The sequence below is a fragment of the Chironomus tepperi genome, unplaced genomic scaffold, assembly GCF_022539635.2.
Source record: "Chironomus tepperi strain 1889 unplaced genomic scaffold, CSIRO-AGI_Ctep_v1 contig_85, whole genome shotgun sequence".
NCBI lineage: Eukaryota > Metazoa > Arthropoda > Insecta > Diptera > Chironomidae > Chironomus > Chironomus tepperi.
This window is the reverse complement of record NW_027226207.1, coordinates 2621964-2646805: the sequence shown is the minus strand read 5'-3', so window position 1 is coordinate 2646805 and position 24842 is coordinate 2621964. Positions and strand designations below refer to the sequence as shown.

At 29.6% G+C, this 24842-nt stretch overlaps 7 protein-coding genes across 10 annotated transcripts; 6 read left to right on the top strand and 1 right to left on the bottom strand.

Moving 5' to 3' along the window:
• Nucleotides 1-1598: 1598 nt before the first annotated feature.
• On the bottom strand, nucleotides 1599-20167 carry LOC139086160 (uncharacterized). 3 transcript variants are annotated; one of them, XM_070634514.1, is made up of 3 exons: nucleotides 20110-20167; nucleotides 3003-4115; nucleotides 1599-2933 (listed from the first exon to the last, which is right to left on the bottom strand). In XM_070634514.1, exons 2-3 carry the CDS (start codon nucleotides 3089-3091, stop codon nucleotides 1649-1651), a joined length of 1374 nt encoding a protein of 457 aa, XP_070490615.1. In that variant the 5' UTR covers nucleotides 3092-4115; nucleotides 20110-20167; the 3' UTR covers nucleotides 1599-1648. The 3 variants fall into 3 exon arrangements, with proteins under 3 accessions (XP_070490615.1, XP_070490614.1, XP_070490613.1); XM_070634513.1 differs by lacking the exon at nucleotides 20110-20167 and adding an exon at nucleotides 5775-5905; XM_070634512.1 differs by lacking the exon at nucleotides 20110-20167 and adding an exon at nucleotides 4168-4482.
• On the top strand, nucleotides 3819-5609 carry LOC139086164 (phenoloxidase-activating factor 3-like). Its single transcript, XM_070634518.1, has 4 exons — nucleotides 3819-4365; nucleotides 4524-4885; nucleotides 4955-4975; nucleotides 5356-5609. The coding sequence occupies exons 1-4, from the start codon at nucleotides 3863-3865 to the stop codon at nucleotides 5517-5519; spliced, it is 1050 nt and encodes a 349-aa protein (XP_070490619.1). The 5' UTR covers nucleotides 3819-3862; the 3' UTR covers nucleotides 5520-5609.
• Nucleotides 5662-7817, top strand: LOC139086163 (serine protease easter-like). The gene is made up of 4 exons (XM_070634517.1): nucleotides 5662-6074; nucleotides 6167-6807; nucleotides 7031-7443; nucleotides 7515-7817. Exons 2-4 carry the CDS (start codon nucleotides 6293-6295, stop codon nucleotides 7697-7699), a joined length of 1113 nt encoding a protein of 370 aa, XP_070490618.1. The 5' UTR covers nucleotides 5662-6074; nucleotides 6167-6292; the 3' UTR covers nucleotides 7700-7817.
• On the top strand, nucleotides 10483-12496 carry LOC139086248 (mast cell protease 1A-like). The gene is made up of 4 exons (XM_070634641.1): nucleotides 10483-10854; nucleotides 11463-11517; nucleotides 11579-12033; nucleotides 12206-12496. Exons 1-4 carry the CDS (start codon nucleotides 10518-10520, stop codon nucleotides 12370-12372), a joined length of 1014 nt encoding a protein of 337 aa, XP_070490742.1. The 5' UTR covers nucleotides 10483-10517; the 3' UTR covers nucleotides 12373-12496.
• Nucleotides 12958-14446, top strand: LOC139086353 (granzyme-like protein 1). The gene is made up of 4 exons (XM_070634778.1): nucleotides 12958-13299; nucleotides 13397-13448; nucleotides 13592-13977; nucleotides 14037-14446. Exons 1-4 carry the CDS (start codon nucleotides 12975-12977, stop codon nucleotides 14213-14215), a joined length of 942 nt encoding a protein of 313 aa, XP_070490879.1. The 5' UTR covers nucleotides 12958-12974; the 3' UTR covers nucleotides 14216-14446.
• LOC139086011 (trypsin beta-like) lies at nucleotides 15004-16792 on the top strand. Its single transcript, XM_070634272.1, has 4 exons — nucleotides 15004-15358; nucleotides 15493-15544; nucleotides 15599-16020; nucleotides 16074-16792. Exons 1-4 carry the CDS (start codon nucleotides 15025-15027, stop codon nucleotides 16247-16249), a joined length of 984 nt encoding a protein of 327 aa, XP_070490373.1. The 5' UTR covers nucleotides 15004-15024; the 3' UTR covers nucleotides 16250-16792.
• On the top strand, nucleotides 19784-24621 carry LOC139086161 (chymotrypsin-1-like). Of its 2 annotated transcripts, XM_070634515.1 has the most exons (7): nucleotides 19784-20187; nucleotides 20955-21003; nucleotides 21068-21459; nucleotides 21521-22573; nucleotides 22988-23762; nucleotides 23869-24312; nucleotides 24376-24621. In XM_070634515.1, exons 5-7 carry the CDS (start codon nucleotides 23270-23272, stop codon nucleotides 24579-24581), a joined length of 1143 nt encoding a protein of 380 aa, XP_070490616.1. In that variant the 5' UTR covers nucleotides 19784-20187; nucleotides 20955-21003; nucleotides 21068-21459; nucleotides 21521-22573; nucleotides 22988-23269; the 3' UTR covers nucleotides 24582-24621. The 2 variants fall into 2 exon arrangements, with proteins under 2 accessions (XP_070490616.1, XP_070490617.1); XM_070634516.1 differs by lacking the exons at nucleotides 19784-20187; nucleotides 20955-21003; nucleotides 21068-21459; nucleotides 21521-22573 and adding an exon at nucleotides 22614-22841.
• The last annotated feature ends 221 nt before the right edge of the window (nucleotides 24622-24842 follow it).

The following is a 24842-nucleotide window of genomic DNA, read 5'->3' as shown; positions in this document are numbered from 1 at the left end:
CGATTCTATTTAGCAATCCAACAGGATGAGAATGAAAATTTATGAAATAAAAATTTTCATATATGCCAGAGCATCTTCCTTATTTTTTTTTTATTCATCTTTATATTATCCTATACTTATTTCATACGAATATATTCGAATAAAAATGTTGTTTATTTATGTTATTCGACACTAACATTATAACATGAAAGTGAAATGGAAGTTATATTGCAAAAATGAGTATGGAAGTGTCAATTTTGTTGTGAAGTTACAGTGACGCTGTTGCTTACTTATTTACTATAGCTATGCTCGAATGTGGAACTCAGGGTGCAACAAAATGCTTTCCATCTGACTCTGTTGCTAGTTCTGCCATCTAGTTTGAACAAATTCTCTGTTAGCAGGTTGAGCTGACATTCTTTCATCACTGCTCTGCGCCATGAAGCTTTTGTAGCTACAGGATGATTTTTCCTGACGGATCCTAACCATGGCAGGTGTAGTAAACTTGATCATCTGTCCCAGCTTTGAGAAACCATTTTCTACCAATTTAGTCACAGAACTGAATAAAGGATAGCTTGCCTATTCATCCAAACCTTCATTGAGGTACACAACCCTAAACTTTACAAAATATATCAACAAAATGCCTCTCAATCTCCAAACATCTAAGCTATCCAGTTCCATATCAAATCAAAGAAAGCAAGCAAAACAACCTAAAGATAGAAACGAGTTAAGTGAACAAAAATTGTGTGTATATATATGTACATAACCCAGGAAAATGTAAACATAAATTTGTCGGAAGTATAATCTTCATATAATGGATAGCAATAAAATTATCACATTATAGCTCAGGATGCATTTGAGAGCTATTTCAACTTGTTTAGGTCTACAAAAAAAGAAGATTGTGTGTAAGATGAACAAAAAAAAATATATTGTTAGAAACAGACATAAACATCATCGTTCACAGATATCCAAAAAAAAAGTAAAATAAAATGTTCAAAGTTACTGTAAAATTGTTTATGAAATGCACAAGACCAGAAATGTTTAGCACACAAAACTTTATGATGGTAATTTTTTTAAACTAAGAGAAATGAATGAAAAGTCAGAGATGAAGGGATACATGATGTTTATGGATAGAATTTCATTAGAAAGTTTCGTTGTGGAAGCTTTTTAAAAGATTTTTTTTTGTTACTTCTGGATGAGTCTGTTCCTATTGAAACCATACGAAGTTGACCGACAGTTGATGTTGTACTTTTTGTTAAAGAACTTGTTCATAATTTAAAGCATGTAGACATGAAAAAGTTTAAGGTTACATGAGAGATGAATCAAAAGTGTTAAGCTTTTTGGATGTATTTTTAGAATTTAATAAGCATAAAATTTCAATTTAAATCAAATAAAACTTCTTAGATTATCAAGAAGTCATCGAAAGAGTGACGTACATCTACAGCTGTATAACAACGCATATGACGAATTAGAAAACATTAAAATGTTTGAACTGAACAAAATTAAGGCGTAATAAATCTTTTATTCCGAATTGGCAGCTAAATTTGAAAATAAAAGTCAGTTATAGACTAGTTTATCTGCATGGCAACTGATTCAAGTACCAAAGACAGTCAAGGTTGCAATTAAGCTATGCATCAATAAATCAATTAAAACACTTTTATTTTGACAGTATTTACAATATCTTAATTCCTTCAATTGATACTCGACAATCAAAAATACTTTTGGCAATTGGTACAAAATTTGCCGGAACTACCAATTTCTTCAATCCTTTGGCAAATCTCTTAATTACCTCGAATCTAGATTCTGCATTAGGTTGTGTGGATGTTAAGGTAATTTCTTCCAGTTTCCTCATGTATGGGAGACATTCCTCAAGGATTACATTGATGTTTCTGTCCAGTGTATCTAATGTAAGCTTCTTGATATTAGTCAGATTTTTATAAAATCCTAAAAAGACTCCTAGAAGTCCTCTGAATTTACTTTTATCAACAAGTTCAAACTCATTAAGGTTTGCAAAAAGGTCTGTTTTTGGATTTACAACATTTTCAACTGCGTCACTGCATATATCAGTGTTATTGAGGATTAAACGGAATTTCTTGATGGATCTGAATTGCCTAAACATTTCAAATGAACTCTTAATTTGGATTTCAGTTGCTGAAAAGTACTGTACATCTTGTTTAGTTCCGTTTAGTATTAATGGAATTTTCCCGTAGAAAAATTTTATTAATTGCATTTCTTCAATGATAAATTTCAAAACTTGGTCGCCATCAAAGTCATTGGGAAGCTTATGGATCGTCAGTTCCTTCAAGGAACCTAATTGACTGTTTAAAAAGTCAATCCTTGGTGTTCTTAAGCCAACATACCAATGAAAAGTTATTGATGTCGTTTCCAAAATTTTGATTTTAAATGGGAATTCATAAATATCAAAGTAACTGGATGTCGCATCACCGTCAAGTACCAAATGGTAAAAATTTGGAAAATTTTCAACCAAATCATTGAATTCTTCATGTGCAAAGCCAGTAAAAGTGTATGTATAGCAACAAATCGTAACTTTTTCAATATTTTTCTGATTTTTGAACATTTTGAAGCAATTTTCGTTGCAATTGTGAAAGGAAATTGACTTTAGAGACATCATGAAGGGCAAAATGATAACATTGTGTTTGTCGAAATAGCAATTTTCAAGAATAAGCGATTGTAAAGTACGTAAGTCATGAAGATAATTGAAAATGATGCCACCATTATCAATATTAATCAAAATCAATTTTTCAACCGATTTTTCGTAATTTTTAAGGAATTGGGGCACAATTTTAGTGTCGAATTGATAGCAATTAATACAAATATTTCTAATCTTCGTATCCAATAGTTTCTGACAACTAGAAATAATAGGGAAACTGTCTTTGTCGACAATTAACGTGAATTTTCTTAGTAGTGTCAAGGAATTGGAGAAAATTGCAAAAAAACTAGTCAAAATAGAGAAAAAATTAATTAATAATAGATTTAACCTTGAAAATTAAATGAAGAATACTTACGTGCTTATTGACAACAGCAAGTTTAGAATATCCAAAGGTCCAAGAAATTCACACACTTCAATCCAAGTGTCCTCATTTAGTTGGGGCATCAAAATTTTTAAGGCGTATTAGAAAAAAAATCACTTGATTTAGTCAACAAATTGCGATATTGTGAAATTCAGAAGTCAGTTCACAGATAACATTTTGTTATATTTGTTATATCAATTTAAATCTTTCAATGAATCTATCGCGTATGGTTTTTTCAAAATCCCGGCTTTCGGTATGGAAATTGGACGGGACTTTTTTGGGAATTCTTGGTCTCGGTTCCGATATCGAGAAAGCATTCTATCGAGGTTTTAATTTTCAAATTTTTGTTAAATAAAATGCATCCATTGTAGGTTAAGTCATTAAATGTTTTTAAATTGGTTATATTAGATTAGGTTAATTGTATCAACTTACTCTGCAGGCCGTACAGATCAATTGTGATCCATGGCTTCTCTCAGCTGGCATCTAAAACTGGCTCTATCGTTGACTGCACTTTGTCAATTACCAATATCAAAAGCTTGACTGTCTCTATCAACAGCCTCTCCACAAAAGATCTTTAGTCACCCACTTGCACTTTTGATATCTACAAAATCAGACTTAAAGACTCTTTTACAAATTGACTAGTATAATGACTTGATGAAATATAATAGCTAATTTCCATCAAACTTGACAATAATACAAAACAAATATTAATACATCCAATATTACTTAACATTCAAATTCATTAGTATGACTATTTTTTTTACTCAATTCTCTCCCAATTTTTATTTAATGACACGTTTGTCTATTCATTTGTCGACTGTGTTGCTGAAAAGATCAAATTTTATAAAAACAAAATGTGTTTTAATTATAGTCGAAATTTAGTTTTTGGTATAATAATTTCAGTTCTACTCGTCATTCTTGGAATTCTTTTAGTTCTAATTTTCATCCAACCAAGTTCATTGAAGAGACCGCAGTGTAAATTAGATAAAAATTCTTTCGGTGTTTGTGTCAAAACGTCTGACTGTATATCTGATAATATGTATTTCAATGAAGATGAATGTGGCAGTTCTGATGGCTTCATGTGCTGTTCATTTGGTGACGTCATTCCTGAAAATGAAAAGAAGTTTATAAAGCATAAGAATTATAAATTTTTAAGTACATCTCGTTGTGGATTAAATAATGAATCTCAAATAAGCAGCAATAACAACACAGATGGCGTTTTCAGTTATCTTGTTGACCTTGGAAAAGAAACTGAAAGCGGAGAAGTGAATTTTACGTGTAGTGGATCGCTGATCAATGAATTTTTTGTTCTCACAACAGTGAAATGTGTTTTGCCGCTCGAATCAGGTTTTAATCTGTGAGTTAATAATTTTTGCGGTTTTTTTTTGCACTTCTTTTATAGCTTTAGAAAGGAAACTTTTTCTGGGAATTCCGAAGATTTTTTGCGAAAATTTCCAAAATATTGCAGAATCGGTATTTCCGCAAACTTTTTTTTGATTCTTTTAATATTTGTAGGTCGATGATCAGACTAAGGCATAAGGAAGGTTGTGAGAATAATGACTGTGAAACGATCAGTGACTTTAAAATAATTCCACATCAAGAATTTGATCCAGAGAATTTAACCAATGACATTGCGCTGGTCAAGCTAGCTCAACCTTTAGATCTTCAAAATTATGCGATAACTCCAATCTGCCTGCCATTTGGCATCGAAAAAGTTCCAAATATTATGAATGCAGTCAATTCCAATTTAATGTCACATTTCATTAGTCTACCTGAATTTTACTCAACACTCAAAAATTTCAATAGACTAAATAATTCATCAAAAGTAAAATTAAAGCCATTGTATGAAGACAATCAATTTTGTGCACAAGCAAGAGGTAATAATATTATTGTTGCTGCAACGCCTGCTTATTATTAATCAATTTGCATTTCTTTTTTTAATACAGGCGTAAACATTAATTGCAGTGGTAAGTTATTGGAATTATAGTTGCTTTGAATCAATTTCTGTGCTACACAATGCTTATTTTGGAAGCAACATAGAGTTCCGAGTTCCGAGTTTTATTTAAACTCTCAGTAATTTGAAGTTAAAGGCATTTTTCTCCTTAGTTGGACTTTTTAGGATCACTTTTGATAGTTATAATTGTAGAAATTCATAAAACCAACATTTTGGCATACAATTTGCTAGAAATTAATGTATTTCAATTACTGAGTGTGAATTTTTGTTCCATTTTTTAAAAATTTTCATAATAAAAATGACATTAATCTAATATGCTTTAAATTAGTTTAATTAACATAATAGTTCTGTTTTTGATTATTTTTTTCCGTTGAAATTTTGAAAAAAATGGAGATACCCTAGGATCATCACTTGAAGCCTCGAGCATAATCAGAGGACAGAACCGAATAGTTCAATATGGAATTCTATCAGATAAATTACAATTCTGCGAATTACCACAGATTTACACAAAAATTAATAACTACCTAATTTGGATACTCGATAATGTTGATTCATAATATTTGAATTTTAATATTAAAGGTGTTATTTAAATTGTTATTAATGAATATTGTAAATAAAATGGTTTTTAATGTCAATTTTTGATGAAATATTAAGTTTAAATTCAGAATTGCAATTGCTCAGACCACTGGTAGGCGACCTATGTATCGCAAACATTTTTTTGGTAATACATTAAACTTTATGTCGTGTTCGGTTCCGGTCGAGGCTTACCATCAAGGTATGTTTTAAAAAATAAAAGGTTGTCTACCACTGACCTAGCCTATTCGAGCTCATTTGCAACTTGCCAAGTTTTGAGTCGCCACCGAGTCATTCAAATGACCAATTTCGCCGGTACGATACGGTTTAACCACACATCACCATACGTCATACATCTATACAGTATGACTGAAGTCACAAAACTCATCTTCAGCTCATAAAAGCTAAAGTAGCTCATAAAGTAAATAATCCGACACAATAAAAATCAAATTGACGAGAAGCTGTTACTTGATGACGTTAAATTTTTAGTAGATGTGTGAATACGTCATGATATAGTTTCATCCACAATAAAACTGACAGTAAAATTGCAATACGTACATTCATATTAGAAAACCATGCTGACGATTTTTTCTTTTCTTTCATTTCAATTCCATCTGTTCACAAACACAAGTATCATTCATATAGTACTATACACTACATCTCAAGCGTGGTTGACCAAAAGAAAACAATTCGAGATTTTTTCAAAACAAACCTCAGTTTCTTTTGAACTGCGATACCGGTTGGAGAGAAAAACAAAATGATCTGCAAATCAAATTCAGATATTGCATATTCTTCACTAATATTTACTTTAGTTGTGGCTTTAATTGTCACAATTATTTTAATAAGTTCACAACCAGAAATTGATACACGTCAAAAATGCAGATTTAGAAATGGAACAACAGGAATTTGTGTTCAAAATTCCAAATGTTATGTTCGAGAAAAGTTCACTGGACTGTATATTGGAGATGACTGTGGTGGCTCAAGTGACTTAACATGTTGCTTACAAGAGCATATTCTTCCTGAAGGAATAAAAGACTTTGAAATCCACGAGAATTTTAATCACTTTAGAAATAAGAAGTGTGGAATCGTGCATAGATACAATCACCATGCAGACCGTCAAACTCATGATTCAGAGTTTCCATGGATTGTGTCATTAGGTCACATAAATAATCATTTACATTTAAAATTCACGTGTGGAGGCTCAATGATAAGTGAGAAATATATTCTTACAACTGCTCAAAGTGTGATGCCGTTGGAACCGGAATTTAAATTGTAAGTTTGAATATAGACTGCATCGATGCACTTAGACTCGATTCGAGTTGATTTTGTTCTCTGCTAATTATTATTATCATTTTATTGTGGGAATTCCAAATGATAATTTTTAGCACATTTGAATAATTTTTTCAAAAAATTTCCGACCTGCACAAAGCTTGCAGATATTCGGAATTCCCGAAAGATTTCTAAACGAATATTAAAATGTTGATATTTTTCGTAGGTCAGTAATACGATTGAAACACAGCAGAAGCTCAAAACACGAAGAAGACCGGCATTTAGATATAAAAGAATTTAAAATAATTCCACATTCGAGATTTGATCCAATAAATCTTAAAAATGATATTGCACTGATCAAATTGGATACTGAGATAGATTTTGAGTCTTATAAAATAACGCCGGTATGCTTGCCATTGGAAAAAGAAGATAAAATTCAACACGAATTGATTGCAATCGGTAAAAAATCACGAAGTTCTAGAAGACGTCCAAGACTTTTAGTAACTCAAGTAAATAATCACGAATGCGCTAAAACACTTAATGAATTAAAAGGTGCTGCTAATTTTGGTAATAAATCGGGTGAAATCATCAAAGTGGATTTGCATCTTACTGAAAATCAAATATGTGTTTATAAAGACAGTAAGCAGATCCTTTAGAAATTTAAATTAATGTTGCAAAATTTAATATATTTTATTTCTTTAATATTAAAGGTTTGGATTCAAATTGTCAAGATGAACATGGAATGCCGCTTCAGTCACTATCAACTTTTAGAGGAAATACTATTTGGACTCAGCATGGAATCTTATCAATCGATTACTCATCATGTGAACTGCCAATTATTTACACCAATGTTCGCAAATATCTTCGCTGGATCTTTGATAATATTGAACAATAATTTCTTTAAAAAAGCTAATTTATTGCTTTATAAATTGATACTCATTCTGTGAATGTTAAAAAATGGAAATTTAATAAAAATTATGTTTTATATATTAATGAAAAACATTAAAAATCAAGTTATATTTTTAAATTATTTAAAAAATTAAATCTCAATTTATTGCAGTATTTAAACATTTCTAGTGTATATTCATGTATATGCAGCTTTTTTAAATGAATAAACTTTAATGAATTGTTAAGAGTCTGTTCACTTATTACGTAATGTGAAAAGTCGACTTTTTGAATATACCCAACTGCTTACCTCCTTATCAAAATTCATATCATAATTCATTTACGTCATAGCAAAATTTCAAAAAATTGCCGTGTCTTTCACAAGAGAAATATATGGTCTGACCCCTAAAACCTCCTTTTCAATACACCAATACGCATCTATCCTATTCGCTACTTTAAATTGATGACGATTTAAAAATGATAAAAATTTGAAGAAATATCAAACCTGATGCGTCAAACTAGAATACAATGCTCTCGTATGTGACGTATAAAATTTTATGTTTGGGAAAAATATAAAGATTTTTGAAAAATGCAAATTCAAGCCATTCTCATAACAAAACAAGTTTGAAGTAGAATTTCTTTTATGTATAAAAGAAAAATTTAAAATGAATAGAGCATCAGTTCAATTTCAACCATTTAAGGATCAAATCAAAAAAAAAAAAAAAATATTCAAGATGCAGGAAATTTTTGATGAACTTGGAATCGAGTCTACTTTGGGAAAGGCTTTGTTTGTGATGATCAGTTTTATTTTAATAATTATTGCTTTTGTGGGATGTGTTTGGTTACTAAAAGTCACAGGGATTCAAGTAAATATACCTCTACATCTTTATTTTCCTTATAATTCAAAAACAAAAGGAAGTGCATGAACGTAGTAAAATAATGTCTAAAAAGTCTGCATCATCATCAACAACAACAAGAAGTGTCAAAAATAGATACGAATTAGAAGAAGTTAATTGTGTAATTTCTTCAATTAATCAATACGAATATGGAAGAAATCCATGGATTGCAAGTTATGGAGCGATTTCATACTATCTGGCATACCTTGATGACGAAGTTGATGGGATTAATTACTTAGTTTTTAATAATGAGTATTCAATCTAGTGCTACAACTTGTGTTCGTAACTAAATTTAAATATCATTACTGAAGCTCATATTCATAATTAAATTATAAATAAATTAAATAAATTCTTTTGATTTCTATAAAAAATTAATATTTATTTTTAATTATTATTGAAAATTAATTTACAGAAAATGATTTTTAAATCTATAAAATTGCCTGTGTAAAGTCTTAAAGCCTAAAATGTATGTATCGATGAAATTGAGTGTCAACTTAGGATGTGAACTCAGTTTTAGTATCAACATTAACTCAAAACCACGTGCTATAAGAAAAATCTAATAATACCTGTAATCAGTCAAACAGGAATCTTCTTTTAATGACGACTTTAATTTTTATGCTTCGAAAAATCAAGTTTTATGTAAAATTTTGTAATCTATAAAAGCTAGATATTCGACGAAGACAGCATCAGTTTCATTTTAACCATTATAAAGATCAAATTAATATTTATAGCCTAAGATGCACAGAGTTTTTGATCTACTCGGGATCGAATCGACCAGGGCAAAAGTTTTATTTCGTATAATCTGTTTTGGTTTAATTATCGGAGTAATTGGATTAACTCTTTGGTTAACAGACTTCGATTTTGAGTCACTACAAAATTTACGTAAAATAGAAGAATTTGAATTTGAAGAAGTCAATTGTGACAAAAAATTAAACTTCTCTGCAAGAACTCCAAACGAATACGTAAAGAAGCCATGGATTGTGGGACTTCTTACTTCTAATGGGCTATTCTGCTCAGGATATCTAATTGCTGGTAAATGAATTTTATTATTTAAGAAATTAGATCTTTTTTAACAACCTTATTTATTAAAAGATGATAGAGTCATGACGGATAAAAAATGTATAGCAAAAAATGTATCAGGCATGAAAATGTAAGTTTTTATATTAAATAGTGATTGAGACATAAATGGTGAAATAATTTTTCTACTTATCTAGCAAACATGGTGGACTTGAATATTCCGTGAAAAATGCTGAACTTAAAGATGGTGAAATCGGTTATTTAATTCTAGATCCATCTATAAAACCAACGATTTTGGCTCACAAAATTTGCAAAAATTTATGAATTGTTGCTCATGAATTTATGTTCGAGACCGAGAATAAAGAGACAATACTGGCGTAAATCGCTACAAATTACTTCACAATACAATCATTTTCTTCATAACTTAAAGTAAAATAAACAAATTTATTGCTTTGAATGCTATCATCCTTAGGCGACGTAGTCTTGGCGACTACGTTCCCTAAAAGTCAAATATCATGAATTCATGATACCGAACGTACGGTACCTTAAAGCGATATCTTTTCCTGTTAGGGATTGAGCTACACGGGAATATCACATTTTAGAATTCTATTCGAAATAGTCCAATAGTCCAAAATATCCAATAGTTTCCATAATAAAATTTACATAAACTCATTTGTTGTAAGATTATAAATTCAAATTAATATAAAGAAGAACACAAATTTTTGAAAAAACCAATTTTGTTTTTTTTTGCGCCTTCGTCACACAGAATTTTTTTGAGAGAGCTTGTTTATTTTTTTTATTTTCTTCTTTATAGTCTTGCCTATGTATATACACACATACAAAATTCTGAAAATATTCTCAGTAGTTATTTTATCGTCTTGTAGTAAACAAGCTCTAAGAAACTATCATTTAAAAATGTGCAAAAAAATGCCAACAATTTTTAACTTTAATGCCGTTCGAAGAGCAACTAGAGTAGAAATTCTTAAAGCACTCTTTGTGATTTTAGTTATATCTTTAGTTCTTATACCAATTATTTATTATATCAACAAATCATTTCATAAGTGTGAAGGTCCATTCGGTGACACAGTGCATTTAAATTTAAATGATCATCCAAATTATGAGAAACTTTATCATGGAAAATGTATTAAGGAATATCATGGAGAAGAAGATCATAAATTTCCATTTATTGCTCGATTTGTTTATTTAAATGAGACAAGAAAATCTATTTTTTGTTCTGGATCAATGATAAGCGGTGAGTTTTTTGATCCATTCAATTAGTTAGCACATCCAAAATCACATATATTTGGCAAGTTAATAAATTAGAGTTTATTGATGCAAATTCCCGATTACGAGATTCTGTTTTTCAAATGTTATGCGATGTTATCAATTATTTATTCCTGTCTAGTCGAGTAAATTTTACGTTTTTGTTCGTAGCGTAAATTTTGGTTGTATTTACGATCTTTTTTTAAAATGAAAAACATTTCAAGAATATTTTTAGAAATGAATACAGAGCTTGAAGTCGACTAAGATTTTGAGTGAATTATTGATATTGATGTGTTGTTATTATGAGGATAAACTGGATTTAATTAATTAGCCGGCTCGATTTTATACAATATTTGAATTAATTTCGAGCTTTGGGTAGATGATCTCGTTAATTGACTCTTAAGATCACTCAATCTGACATCAATTGACTTACCAATACACTACCAAAGCGTATGAGTCACTATACAATTTGTAGATTAATTTGAAAGACAACAACAAGAGAAAGAAGAAGATTTCTATTTTTAAATTCATTCATACTTTTCTTTAGAGTGTAGACGCAAACAAAAAAATTGATTGAATTTTAAATTGTTCTTATAGAAACGCTTATTGTAACTGCTGCACATTGTCTACATGGTATGGAAAATAACAATATGTAAGATCACTAGAGAAATTCTAAGTATCAATGATGTAATAGGAAACATTTTATTTTTCAGAGAAATCCATTTAGGTGGATCAGCAGAAGTGAATTTTAATGACACATTAGTGATCACCAAAGAACATTTTAATATAATTTTACATCCAAAATATGATGATATAAAAATGGTCAATGACATAGCTCTCGTCAAAATCAAACACATAATCAGACCAACAAAAACAATCAATAGAATTTGCATACCATTACAAGATTCCGCAGTTCCAACTAACTTAACATTACCTGAGTGGGCTGAAGAAAATACAGTCGAACATCCTAAAATTCAAGAAATGTTCCTGTCGGGTGTCGATTTATTGAATTGTAGCCAAAGTTTCTATAATTTATTGGAATTTAAAGCATGGAAGAAAATAAATCCGGCACTGAGCCTTAACAATTTGCCAATAGAAGACAAACCTTACAATCTAACTGTTAATTACATCCCGATAACAATCAATCAGTTTTGTGCTGGGGAGAAAAGTAAGTATTGATTAAATTACGCATTTGCTTATGTACAACAACCAGGCATTGGATGCATAAATGTCTTGAGAATAACGGTTTGCAGTCATAAAATGTGCATTGCCTTATCCATAATATTTTTGTATTTTTATATGAGCAAATAATCAATAAAGCTTTCATTTACATTACACAGCTCGCAAAAGAGGCAATAGTGGAATGCCAGGAAGTTTTCGAAGCTCTTCTAATGGACCTTATACAATTTATGGAGTGCTCTCTTATGGAACGAATGAAAATCATGAAATGCCGACAGTTTTCACCAAAATATATGAGTACAGACATTGGATATTATGTAATGCATAGTTGAGAATTTATTTTAATTAATTATTAATGAAAAGTCAATGATTAAGGCAGGAACAAATTAATAATAATATTGTGAATAATGTTCAAATTAGAAATAAAATCTTTAAATTTGTTAAAATCTTAATTAATTATTTTTACTGGACATATTTTACAAAGCATGAATAACACTAACATACAATAAGCGTAATCGTCTTAATATTCATACATTTTGACATACACGTGCCTGTAAAATTGAACCTTTTGTTATACAATGACAAAATCAAATGGATAACAAGTTATATTTTAACTCTTTTTCAAGGCCAAACTCTCAAATCTTACACAAAAGATTAAGCATTGAAAATTCCCGTCATTATCAATTGAAGTTGACATTATCTTCACCTTATTCCGTTTCCGTCCAAATTTAATAAATATATTCAATAATGATATTTTGAGTCATAATTTAAACATCACAAACTATGGTACATGATCAGTGTTTCTCAAATCTTCTCATTTCAGAGACAAAAGCGCAAAAATGAGAGAATGAAGACCAAACAAGTTTCAAGTTGAAACTCTTCAAAATATTTTAGTTTATTTCAGAACGTTTAGAAAAAAGGCCACAAAAAATGTGTATCAATTGGGGTGCATTTGAACGAAGACAATTGATTATATTATGTGAAATTCTTGGCTTAATTTCATTAATAATCACAATAGTTTTTGCCATAAGATATTTTATGAATGAATCGTTTGAAGATTGTGCTGGTCCATTTGGAGACACATTTACGTTTGATCCAAAAAAACACAAAAATTATGAATATTTTACACAAGGAATGTGTAGCGGTAAATTCATAGAACGCTATGAAAATGATGATGATCATAAATTTCCATTTGTTGCACGATTAGTAAAGAAAAGAACAACACAAGTCATTTGTGGGGGCTCACTGATATCTAGTAAGTTGTATCCACTAAATTAATTAAATTTTCTGTCCATTCAAAATTATATAACAAAAAAAAATTAACAAAATTTGATGTTCTTCATGATTTCTAGAAAAACTTGTTCTCACAGCGGCTCATTGTGTGCAGGGAAGATCAAATGAATCGTAAGTAAATTCTAAGAAATGGATGTCCGAATTACCAAGAATCAATTTATTTAAGTGATTATGGATTTTCCTACTTACAAGCCTAACAGTCAACTCATCCATTAATGTGCTATCTAACTCCAAATATTCTTTGTTATTTCCAGCATGACAATATACCTGGGGGATGAAAAAAACTTGGCAGAATTGAGAATGGTCGTCAAATTTGAAATCATAATCCATCCAAAATATAACAGTGAAACTTATGCAAATGATATTGCATTGTTAAAGTTTGTAAATTCTGTCGCACTGTCACCAAAAGTAAACACAATTTGCTTGCCATTTGATGAACCGAATATTCTTGTAAACTTAACATTAAGTCTGTATGACAGCTTATCACTTGTTGATAGTAGATTGTCTGAAAATTTTATGGAAGGATTTGATAAATATAATTGCAGTTTGCAATTTTTTGAGCATGGAAAGCGTGAAGATACGGACAATATATTTTACAGACCTATCGATCCACTTAATCAGTTTTGTGCTGGAAATGAAAGTGAGTATTTTTAATAATTTAAATCAGCAATAATATGTAACTTTTAACTATAATTACAGCTCTTCCACAAGGCAATAGCGGATTGCCAGCATATGTGAAAGATCATCAAAATAAGCCGTTTACCATTTTTGGAATCACTTCCTATGGCACAAAAATGAATGACTCAAATGCATTTCCAACAGTTTTTACAAAAGTTCATAGTTATATCCATTGGATTCTCTGCAATGCATCAAGTTAGCAACTCAATTCTTTGAAAACAAAGGAAAGAATACAGTATAACTATGTTATACGGAGATTAATATACGTTGGCCTCTTCGTGGTTAATATAAGTAATATTTGTATTGATGTTTAAGTCACACCAGTCGAACCAAATTTTGAATATAATTTTAAATAAGTTTATAAATCCAAAATATGTAAATTCTGAATTCCAATGATATAAATTCCACAAAATAAAATTTTAACACATTTATTTATCATGTGCTAAATGTCTTAAGTAAATAAGCTTCCTACCTCAACATCTGAACTACATTTTACCGTTTTAGCCATGCGTTGAAATTCATCGTTTTTTGTGGTATTTTAGACAAGTTTTTCTATCCATTTTCTACTGAACTATAATATCTGATGACGCAAGGAACAAAAATAGATTTTTCATGACTTCCTCTCAACCAAGCTATGTTCTATGATCGAGTTCAAGTTTACCATAATTTATCAATCTAAATTCTATTTTAAATACATAAAGATATCACATAAGAATCAATGCTTAATAAAATATAATGGATCAAAGTTCAGTAAATAATATCATATCGATTTCTACAAATTCATTTACCGCCCACACATCACATGAATGAATACTTGCTCAAATCGATAACATTAAGTTACTTTACATACAGATAGCCAATCATTAAGAAAGGGTGAATCATCTGATTCTCTCAAATTTTTAACAAATTATCTCATGTGATGAGTTGAAAAAAGAGAGAAAAAATATTAAAAATAAAGTTGCTTAAAAGTCCTCAGTCATAACCTGCACAAGCTAACAAAAACATCAAAATGAGTTTTAGATTATTTAATCCGGGCTGTATACAACGAGAAAACCGGTGGACAATAAGAAAATGGTTGTTAGTGATATTTTTTCTAGCGTTGATTGTTTTCCTGATTCTTGCATTTGTACATCAGTCATTTTATTATTGTTCTGGTCCGTTCGGTGATAGTAATCATGTAGACTTAAGTTGGCATACTAATTATGATAAGTTTATGAAAGGAAAATGCACAGAAGGTCATAATAATGGAGTGAAAATTAATAAATTGTCATTTATTGCAAGATTAATACTTAAAAAAACTGAAACAAAAAGAGAAGCCATTTGTGCTGGGACGCTAATAGCTGGTAAGTTTGTCACATTAAGTCGATATAAATAGAAACTTCATTTGATGTGAAGAAGTTAAAGACGCAATTTATTTAAATATTATTATTTTTCAAAACCTGTTAACCGAATTCGAATTTGTTTTCCTTGTCTCTAGATGATATTGTTATAACAGCAGCACATTGTGTAAATAATATAAATTTGGCCGAGTAAGTTGCAAAAATTCCTATCCTTAAAATGTCATATTAATCTATTCTTAATAGCCTAGAGGTCAATATTGGCAACCCACCAAATATAGAAATATTCACAAATTTTGAAAAGAAGGACATAAAAATCCACAAAAAGTATCACAATGAAAAATATTCAAATGATATTGCACTCATAAAATTGAACAGAACAGTCGATCCATCATCAACAACTTCTACACTTTGCATACCATTTGATGAAAAAAATATCCGTAAAAATCTGACAATGGGTGAATGGAATACAAAAGATATAGACCTAAATTATCCGAGAATATTAGAAACTACTGTTAATGGAATTAATAATGTCGAATGCGGTCAAGAACTCTATAATCTTGTCGAAGTTGTGCAACGGTCACGTAGCAGTCAAATATCAAATGAAGCGATAGAAATTAAAGGCACAAAAGAAGTAAATTATGAACAATTTTGTGCAGGCAATGAAAGTAAGTATTTAAAATTTTTGACAAATTTTAAGTATTTAATCAAATTTTTGCAGCTGTGAAACAAGGAAACAGTGGAATGCCAGTTTATGGCAATGATCTGATAACAGGAGCACCGACTATTTTTGGATTTGTATCATTTGGAGTAAAAGAAGGCTTCGGATCGAATGTACCTACTGTCTTTACAAAAATTTACGATTATCGTCACTGGATCTTATGTAATGCTTATTAAACTAAAGAATTTGAAACGCGGTGGAATCTGAAGGGGCTGCTTTTAAATATGCATGAACTGTGATGTGGGTCGTGGGGGGATATTTTATATTTCCTCCTTAAAGATGGACGGCACTTAAATATTCTTGATTGATTTAAGGAAATTGAAAATTTTGAAATATGAACCAAAATTAAATTGAAATTTTGTTAACGGTTTTTTATTTTTCAAATTAAAGTTAATATTTGAACAAAACTGAAAATAATGTATTCGATTTTTGAAAAAAGCCAGTTACCTGCTGAAATTCTTCTAAAAATTGGATTAAAAATGAATAGAAGCGATTTAGAGTTTTGTTAAATTGTTTAATGTAAGAAATATTGACAATTTTCATTCATAATCGACTTGTTTTAACTGATAATGTAATCTTTGTACCTTTATATGAAAATCAAGTAGTTATAACATGGTATAACAGAAGATTGCTATAAAGCAGATCACCAGATTTCTAGTTAGTTGAAATAAATCTTACATTAATAAGGAACAGTCCTATAATAAAATTATTTAATATAACTATTAGTCATCATTACGTAATAGGAAAAAATATTTAAAAAAGTGAAAAATCTTAAAAAAAAGGAATTGAAAAGGATTTTTTAACAGTTATTTAAACATTAAAATTCTCTTTTTTAAAAGGATTAAAAATGAGTTATTCATCTGAAACAAGACATATTCGCAAGCCCATTCCAAAAAAATTAGTTGACAGAGCATGGAACTTCATACAAGATCATCCTAAAATCAGCATTTTAAGCTTGTGCGCTCTTATAGCTCTTATTTTAACTTTAATAATGTGCTTTTCCATCAAGACTGAAAATGAAGCAACTCTCAATCCCATTCCAACTTCAACTTTAGAAGAGACTTTGGAGGATATACCCTGCAATATTACTATTCAGGAATTTGAGTCATATGAGTCAATTTTCAATCATATTAATTATGAAAAATTCATTGAGAAAAAATGTTATTCGCTTGACTATGATTGTGATCTTGAAATGGAACCAACTATCAAGAACTATCCATTTCTAGTTGGTATAGTCCTAAAGCAGTTTAATGAAACTTTATTTGGATGTATCGGATCATTTATTCAAAGTAAGTAAATTAATTAATTTTTTATGGATTAGGTTTTCAGTTAGATTAGATTATATAAGGGTGCGTTCACTTATTACCAACCCCGTTGACTTCTGGGGCGTTATCTTAGGAAATTTTGTTACAAAATGGGGAGAAGGCGTTGCTTCATTAGTAAACGACTCGTAATGCAACTTTCGATTTTTTACCTTAATTAGTTAGATAAAAATTCATTTTTTTCTTTGACAAAAACCTCAACTGTTATAACCAATGACGTTAATTTAAGTAATGTTATAAAATTTTACGGGAAATTGTGTAATTGTTAACTACACGATTGGCCAACAATTTCTAACAGTCAACTTTATTGATTTGTTTTCAAAATTTAATCTTATCGCTTCTGGTGATATTTAAAGTATGATACAGATGTTGTGTGTCTCTAAATTTGTTTTTATTGTTTTGTTTTGTGACATATTAATTTCGACTTATAGTAATGTCAGTTATTGTTGAACTTAAAGATGCTTACCAATTCTTAATTTAATATTTTCATTGCAGATGATATGATTCTGACAGCTGCACACTGCGAACAGCCTGAAAACAACATTTCCATGTAAGTGTTAAATTCAAATTAAAGTATGACTGCTTTAATGTTCTAAAAGCTTTTTTCAACATTTAAACTCTTCTAAATTCTAATATACCCTACCAATGTCCTCCTAATTATGCAAATTTTTTACAGATCTGAAATCTACTTCTATAATTCCCTAACTAATAGCATGACAATATTAACAAGTGATCAATTTCAATTCATTCGACATCCTAAATTTGAATTGAATAATTTTGAAAAAAATTATGATTTAGCACAGATTAAATTAAAAAATTCAGTTCCAGTTCATACATTATGTTTACCAATAAATGAGACATCCTTACCAAATGCTTTTACGAGTCTTGAGTTCATCGACGATGGAAGTGTTTATCGTACAAAAATTAAGGAGGTACCAATATCAGTGGTAGACGTAAATGACTGTAAAAAGCAGTATGAAATGGAAAATAAAAGATTAAGGTTTTACGAAAACAAAGTTGATAATAACTTGGATTGGATATCATTGCAAATAATAATTTGTGGATCTAATGGAGGTAATTGGCATTTACAGATTTATTGTCCATCTATAGTATGCATTATCACTTTTATGGACACCTCAAATAGCTGCATATGCAAAAGTCACTAGACTCATATAAGTTTTCTTCAATTTACAGGCAATTATACGCAAACTGGGATCAGTGGCTCGCCATTATTAGTTAGCAATGGACATAAACTTACTAGTTATGGATTATTGTCGATGGGAGGCTCCGAAGGCAAAAATTTGACTGACGTGTATATGAATAATGGAGCATTTATTACCTGGATTTTGGATAATACTTCATCGTTACTTTAAATTTGATCTTTGAGTGGACACACATGTAGTAGAACTGAAAAATAACTTGCCATAAACAAGCTATAACGTATTTTTGCCCATCTGAGATCATTTCCCTAATTTATTTATCAATTCTTTGTTTAGGTATTAATAGCTCAAAGAAGTGCCATTAATACCGAATAACAGAATTTTTCCAGTTTCACTGTTCCATTTTACTCATTGAAAAACATTAGAACATTGCCACGTGTTTCTAATTTGCGATATTATATTTTGAATAATTTTATGTAATTTATTAAGTGATCAGCTCCAAAATGAGCATCACGAAAAAGAGAATATAAAGATATTAGCTTGTTTACTAATATTTATGAATTCAATGTCAAATGTGTTAAAAATAAAAACAAATGTTAATGTCACAAATGTCATTCATAATACTTCAAATGATGATTTTTATAGCTTAAAATTATGTACTTTCTTTGTAATTAATTCAGAAATTTCAATTGAGATGTTAATGAATTCAAAAGAGTTTATTAAAGTGATAGTTTAAAAACACTAAAATATTTAGACTTTTGTTAATATACATTCAGTTCTAAAGCATGTTAAATGTAAGAAAATATAGTTTCGAACCAAATAGTGAAATAGATATAAATATCTTTGAATGGTAAGCATTAATAGTTTATTTAAAAATAAATCATATTTTGAATGATCTGGATTTATGATAACAGATCAGTCTTGATATTCCATAACTTTAATACATTGGGTGTTTTTATTTATGATCTGATCGAACAATTAAATCTGATTTACATCATAAACGATCGTTTTCTTAATTGAAATTTCCTTTATATGAAATGACATCACACTATATAAAACCGCATTTACATGTTTCAAAATTTCCCAGAAATATTTATAACATTGTTGTGTTCCTGTGTTTATACAATCGAATGCTGCAGAGAAAATCTTTTAATTTAACATCAGCATCTCGATCGTGAAGACGTCTTTAATTAAATTTGCTTTTTACGTTTTTAAATTAATAATTTTCAAAAATGTCTCAAAATTACATTGAAACGAGTAAATCAACAGTAGAATTGAATAAACAGGCATTTGGAAACAGTGCAGTTTCAGTTATAATTCCTGATGAAACTAAAGACAAGTCAAATTGGGAAAAATATAAAAAATATATATTAATATGGTGTTTAGTGCTTGTTATAGTTTTTATTGTGCTTGGAAGTGGATTTGCTTTATATATTTTTTGGCCAAGAGTTGAAACTCAGTTGAAAAATCATAAAAATTATCCAAAATTCATAAACAACTATACAATAAATAATCTCACGGACTTTATGAATGACTATTACGCATATAACTTACCTGAAGCTCCTTGGCTTGTGAGAATATTAAGGAAAAATATTACTGAACAGCACTCATGCACAGGATTTATAATAGCTAGTAAGTAATTTACTGAACACATTCTCTAAGTTAATAGATCACAGGAAATACAATTTCTGCAGAATTTCATTTTCTTCACTTTATTATCCATTTATTTTTGGACATAAAATCATAATTTTTATCAGATGTTTCTATTTTGTGAAATATTTAATAATATTCCATTCAATCTGTTCCATTCAATCCTATACCTGCATTTGAGGTATGAGGATATTGAAATGAAATGAAATGAAATCTAGATACATATGTTATTGATATAGTATAACTGATCCATGAATGAAAACCATGAGTCACAAAGTAAATGTTATCCGCTCGAGATTTTACCCACAATTAATATTCAGCCATATAAACGTAGAAATCAAGAGTAAAACAATAAAAACGTGAACGTGTGATAGTGCAAAACCAGTGAGTCATCCACATCTTCTGATGTGGTACACTTCACACCGCTTGTTATGTTATGCTTGAAAAAATTTCAGAAATAGATACATGCAAAAATACTCGATCACACCTGTAAAATGCTAATATGTGATGTTGATGCTATGTTAACAAGTTATTTCGATTGACATTTAAGAAGAAATTTCAAGTTTTGAATGTACATGGACGAAAGGGGTATTAAAAATTGTTTTTTGTCCATAATTCAACAATTGAATGTCCAAAAGGTCATACAGTCTGTTTGAGCTAATCATTTTTATAAGAAATTTGACTCGCGTTTTAAATTTTCTAAAAATGAAATTTTTTAACTTAAAATATTTACTTTATACTTTTTGTAGATAATTTAATATTAACGGCAGCACATTGCTTATATGAAAACTCTGCCATGTAAGTTTAAAATAATTTTTGTTTTTAAATTTTTCTTAATAAAGTTATTGAATCTGTTCAACAGCACAGGAATCCTTCTCAATCGAGAATTCTTTGACGATAACTTCAATGGAAAGATTTCAAGACAGCATTTGACATTCAAATCTAATGAAGGATATTTAAAGGATGATGATCAGGATGTCGATGAAACAGCTGATATTGGATTGATAAAAATATCACAACCATTGAATTTTTCGAGATCATTTTATCCATTATACTTGCCATTTGACAGTCCAGAACTACCTCAAAATTTATCTCTCATTCGATGGCAGAATCAAGATCTTGATGAAACAGAAGTAAAACAAACGGATATTGAAGTAATGAGTCCTGACGTATGTCAAGGAAAATACAGAGATGAAAAAGACATAACATTTTTCAAAGACAACGATCAAGTTATATTTTGTGCAGATTATAATTGTAAGCTTGGTTTTTCATTTACCTTAATATATCCCTTCCAATTTTGATTTTACCATTTCAGATGCCGAGTCTGTAAAAGGTGAGAGTGGATCACCAGCAATAAAATATTATCAAACCGGTCCAGTTGTTTATGGAATTTTAATATCAGGAGGAAACCAATATTTTAAATTCCCTGATTTGTATTTGACAACACATGCAAATCTTGAATGGATTCTAGATAATGCTTAATTGACCCAGTATTTGATGTGATATCAAACTCAAAAGAAATAAATTCTTTATTTTATTAAGTTTTTAGATCCTTTTAAAAAAAATATGCCGTCCATTGAAAGCAGCCTTGCCAAGTGATCATCGATATTAGATAATAAGAATTGATAAGACTAAGTTTTTATATTGATTATATTGTTAAAAAAAAAAATTAAAAAAAAATCCAATTTTATTATGTTTCTGACCCTATGATCTCTACGATTTTGTTTGAGGTGGGTCTATAAATTCGTATTTTTGCGTAATAAGTCATCGCATATTTCTCTATGATAGGAAATATGCAGTCACATCATAAATTTAAATTGAGAACAGAACAGTCATTCGTTTATTTATGACAAATCCATTTATTTTTGTGATACACGAAAAGTGTGAATAGTAGAAATATAGGATTCATTGATTAGTAATGTCACATGCTCAAAATTAAGCTAAGTTAAAAATATTTTTTGAAATTAAATTTCACAGCAAAATTTAAATATTTTTACGGAAAATTATGACGATTGATTTTTATGTGACGAAATTAAAGAATGACCCCCACAATAAAGATAAGAATAGAAATTTTTCAATTAGTCGGCAGTATTGTCTAGTTTCCCGTTGAATTAAGATGTGACTTGTTTCTTGTGATTTTGTTGTGTCATTAATAATAATATTTATATTTAATAAAACAAACTTTTTGATTATTAAAATTGAAAAAAGTATTAAACGTGTAAAAACCTAGATGACGAAACAAATTGCTCATAATCTTACAACATAAACAAAAAGCTGATCAAATACAGTTGAAGATCATATCAATAAAACTTAAATAAAAACAATTGAATGTGTACAAAATAAAATAGTTAAAATCATAATTGCTGTTGTTAGTATTTATCAATAAAATAAAATGTGTTATTACGAAATACGGGGGTGTATCAAAAGTCAGTGACTTTATCGAAATGAATAAAAATACACAAAATAATAATAATGCTTTTAAGACCTAAGTCAAGTGGTTTAGTAAATAAATTTTTAAAGAGTTTTCCGAATAGCACAGCGTGTTAAACAGTTAGACGTGAAGTTGTCCTAATAGCACCGTGACCGCGGTTGATTTTGTGGATTGTGCCTCATGGGTTTTAAGTTAGCTTGATGTTGTAAGCTGAGATCATAGAAAAATAATACTTTGTGTTTTTTGAACTTTTTTTGACTGAATTCTCACAGACCTTGCTACACCCCTGACAAAAATATAAATAATCTCCTCTAATCAGTGAAATAAGCATATCAATACATTGTGTTACAGATATCAAAACAATTTTTTTGGCACGCAACTTTAAAATGACAATGAAGTTAGCTACGTTGGAGAAGTTATCAAAACATGTTCGATGACACAGCAAAACCTCAGATTATCTACAACTTAAAATAGTTTAAATTTTGGATTTATTATCTCAGTGACTATACAAAATGTGATTCAACTATAATACTTTTAAAGGATAAACTAATTAAATTATGAAATAAGCATAATTATTAATCAAAAGTTTTGATATTTAAATTTCAAATACTCTACTAAAGCAAATTATTAACAATGGAAGATTATCAGCTATGTCAAAAAGAACTTTTTGAAAAAGTTCTGTCTAAAGTGCGACAACAAGGATACTCGCCAAATTTTGCTTTAAACAACAAAGTTGCTCTTGAAAATGCTATTCAAACCTACATTAGGAAAGCTCCAACAAGAGTTCCTAAAATTGAAGCATTAGGAGCACAGCATACTCTCCGAAAACTTCTAAAAATAAGGCATGTGGCAATGATTACAAGTCTCTCAATTATATTCGGAATCATTATCATCTTAGCAGTATATTCACTGTTCCAATCGTTCAAATATTGCGATGGACTTTTTGGTGACTCAATTGTATTATTATTAAATTGGCATAGATACTACGATAGATTTAGTTTTGACTATGGACAATATTATAATCCAGACAATAAAACTAATTTGTATAAATATCCATGGATGGTTAGATTTACATTATCAGAACAAAATTCCACTAACTTCATGTGCTCAGGATTTCTTATCAATGGTTTGTAGTCTTTTCAATTATTTATCCTACCATTTAGCTGCTTGTTATAGTCTAGAGTCTAGATGATGATGATTAATGCAATTTAACTCGATCTCAACTCTTTCAGATCGCGACATACTTACAGCTGGTCATTGTTTCTTCCTGGATGAGGCATACGATATCCATCTGGGTGGCACACCTGCCAAAAACTATAGTGATGCAATACGAGTCAAAAACAATCAGTATGAACTATTTGTTCATCCAGAATATAATCACAGTTTAGTGAAGAATGACATAGCTTTAATAAAACTCAACAAGCCAGTAACATTCTCAGAAACTATTCATCCAATTAGATTATCATTCAACAATTTTGATGTTCCTCAAAATTTAACACTAACTGGATGGAATAGTAGTAATCCACATATATTTCCAAAGCTTAGAGAAAGACTGATTCCAACGATTCCAGTGCGACAATGTGAATATAGAATAAACAAAACTATTGAGGACAAGGTTTTAATTGAAGTTTTTACCGGTACAAAAATGTCTTTAAAGTTTTGTGGAGGTGACATAGGTAGGATCAAAAATTTTATGAGCTTAATAAAAAATTATTAAAAATAATCTCAATTTTTTTAAGACACAAGAATCAAACAAGGCGACAGTGGCATGCCGATTCAATCAATGGACGACAATGGACCAATAGCTTATGGTATAATATCAGTTGGAACTAAATCTAATAAGGATGGATCATCACCACAAATTTTCACAAATATTTATCCATACCTTCATTGGATTTTATGTAATGCTGGAGAAAAGTTCTATAAAGTTCCTAATAAAGGATGATTTTTAGCTTATTTTAGTTTTTATTAATAAATGATATTTAAATAAAGGCTCTAATTTTTGGGGATATAAGAAAAATTTAGATATAGTGTCAAACCTCAAAATCCCTACAGTAATCTACAGTCGAAACTTTATGACTTTTTATCTTATCTTCCCAATAAATTGCTCAAACCGTATGTTGACAAAAAATAGCAAAAATGTATTGATACACAAATGTTGACAATTAGTCATCCGAAAGACAAGCGGCCTCAAATTTAATTTATC

Coding starts and splice junctions, on each gene's coding strand:
- LOC139086353 (XM_070634778.1), top strand. CDS start 12,975: ATGTGTATCAATTGGGGTGCATTTGAACGAAGACAATTGATTATATTA. Junction 13,300..13,396: donor TGGGGGCTCACTGATATCTA/GTAAGTTGTATC, acceptor CATGATTTCTAG/AAAAACTTGTTCTCACAGCG. Junction 13,449..13,591: donor CAGGGAAGATCAAATGAATC/GTAAGTAAATTC, acceptor TGTTATTTCCAG/CATGACAATATACCTGGGGG.
- LOC139086160 (XM_070634514.1), bottom strand. CDS start 3,091: ATGCCCCAACTAAATGAGGACACTTGGATTGAAGTGTGTGAATTTCTT. Junction 2,934..3,002: donor TTGCTGTTGTCAATAAGCAC/GTAAGTATTCTT, acceptor TATTTTGACTAG/TTTTTTTGCAATTTTCTCCA.
- LOC139086163 (XM_070634517.1), top strand. CDS start 6,293: ATGATCTGCAAATCAAATTCAGATATTGCATATTCTTCACTAATATTT. Junction 6,808..7,030: donor TTGGAACCGGAATTTAAATT/GTAAGTTTGAAT, acceptor TATTTTTCGTAG/GTCAGTAATACGATTGAAAC. Junction 7,444..7,514: donor AATATGTGTTTATAAAGACA/GTAAGCAGATCC, acceptor TTAATATTAAAG/GTTTGGATTCAAATTGTCAA.
- LOC139086248 (XM_070634641.1), top strand. CDS start 10,518: ATGTGCAAAAAAATGCCAACAATTTTTAACTTTAATGCCGTTCGAAGA. Junction 10,855..11,462: donor TTCTGGATCAATGATAAGCG/GTGAGTTTTTTG, acceptor TTGTTCTTATAG/AAACGCTTATTGTAACTGCT. Junction 11,518..11,578: donor GGTATGGAAAATAACAATAT/GTAAGATCACTA, acceptor TTTATTTTTCAG/AGAAATCCATTTAGGTGGAT.
- LOC139086161 (XM_070634515.1), top strand. CDS start 23,270: ATGGAAGATTATCAGCTATGTCAAAAAGAACTTTTTGAAAAAGTTCTG. Junction 23,763..23,868: donor CTCAGGATTTCTTATCAATG/GTTTGTAGTCTT, acceptor CAACTCTTTCAG/ATCGCGACATACTTACAGCT. Junction 24,313..24,375: donor GTTTTGTGGAGGTGACATAG/GTAGGATCAAAA, acceptor AATTTTTTTAAG/ACACAAGAATCAAACAAGGC.
- LOC139086164 (XM_070634518.1), top strand. CDS start 3,863: ATGTGTTTTAATTATAGTCGAAATTTAGTTTTTGGTATAATAATTTCA. Junction 4,366..4,523: donor CTCGAATCAGGTTTTAATCT/GTGAGTTAATAA, acceptor TAATATTTGTAG/GTCGATGATCAGACTAAGGC. Junction 4,976..5,355: donor CGTAAACATTAATTGCAGTG/GTAAGTTATTGG, acceptor AAAAAAATGGAG/ATACCCTAGGATCATCACTT.
- LOC139086011 (XM_070634272.1), top strand. CDS start 15,025: ATGAGTTTTAGATTATTTAATCCGGGCTGTATACAACGAGAAAACCGG. Junction 15,359..15,492: donor TGCTGGGACGCTAATAGCTG/GTAAGTTTGTCA, acceptor CCTTGTCTCTAG/ATGATATTGTTATAACAGCA. Junction 16,021..16,073: donor ATTTTGTGCAGGCAATGAAA/GTAAGTATTTAA, acceptor AAATTTTTGCAG/CTGTGAAACAAGGAAACAGT.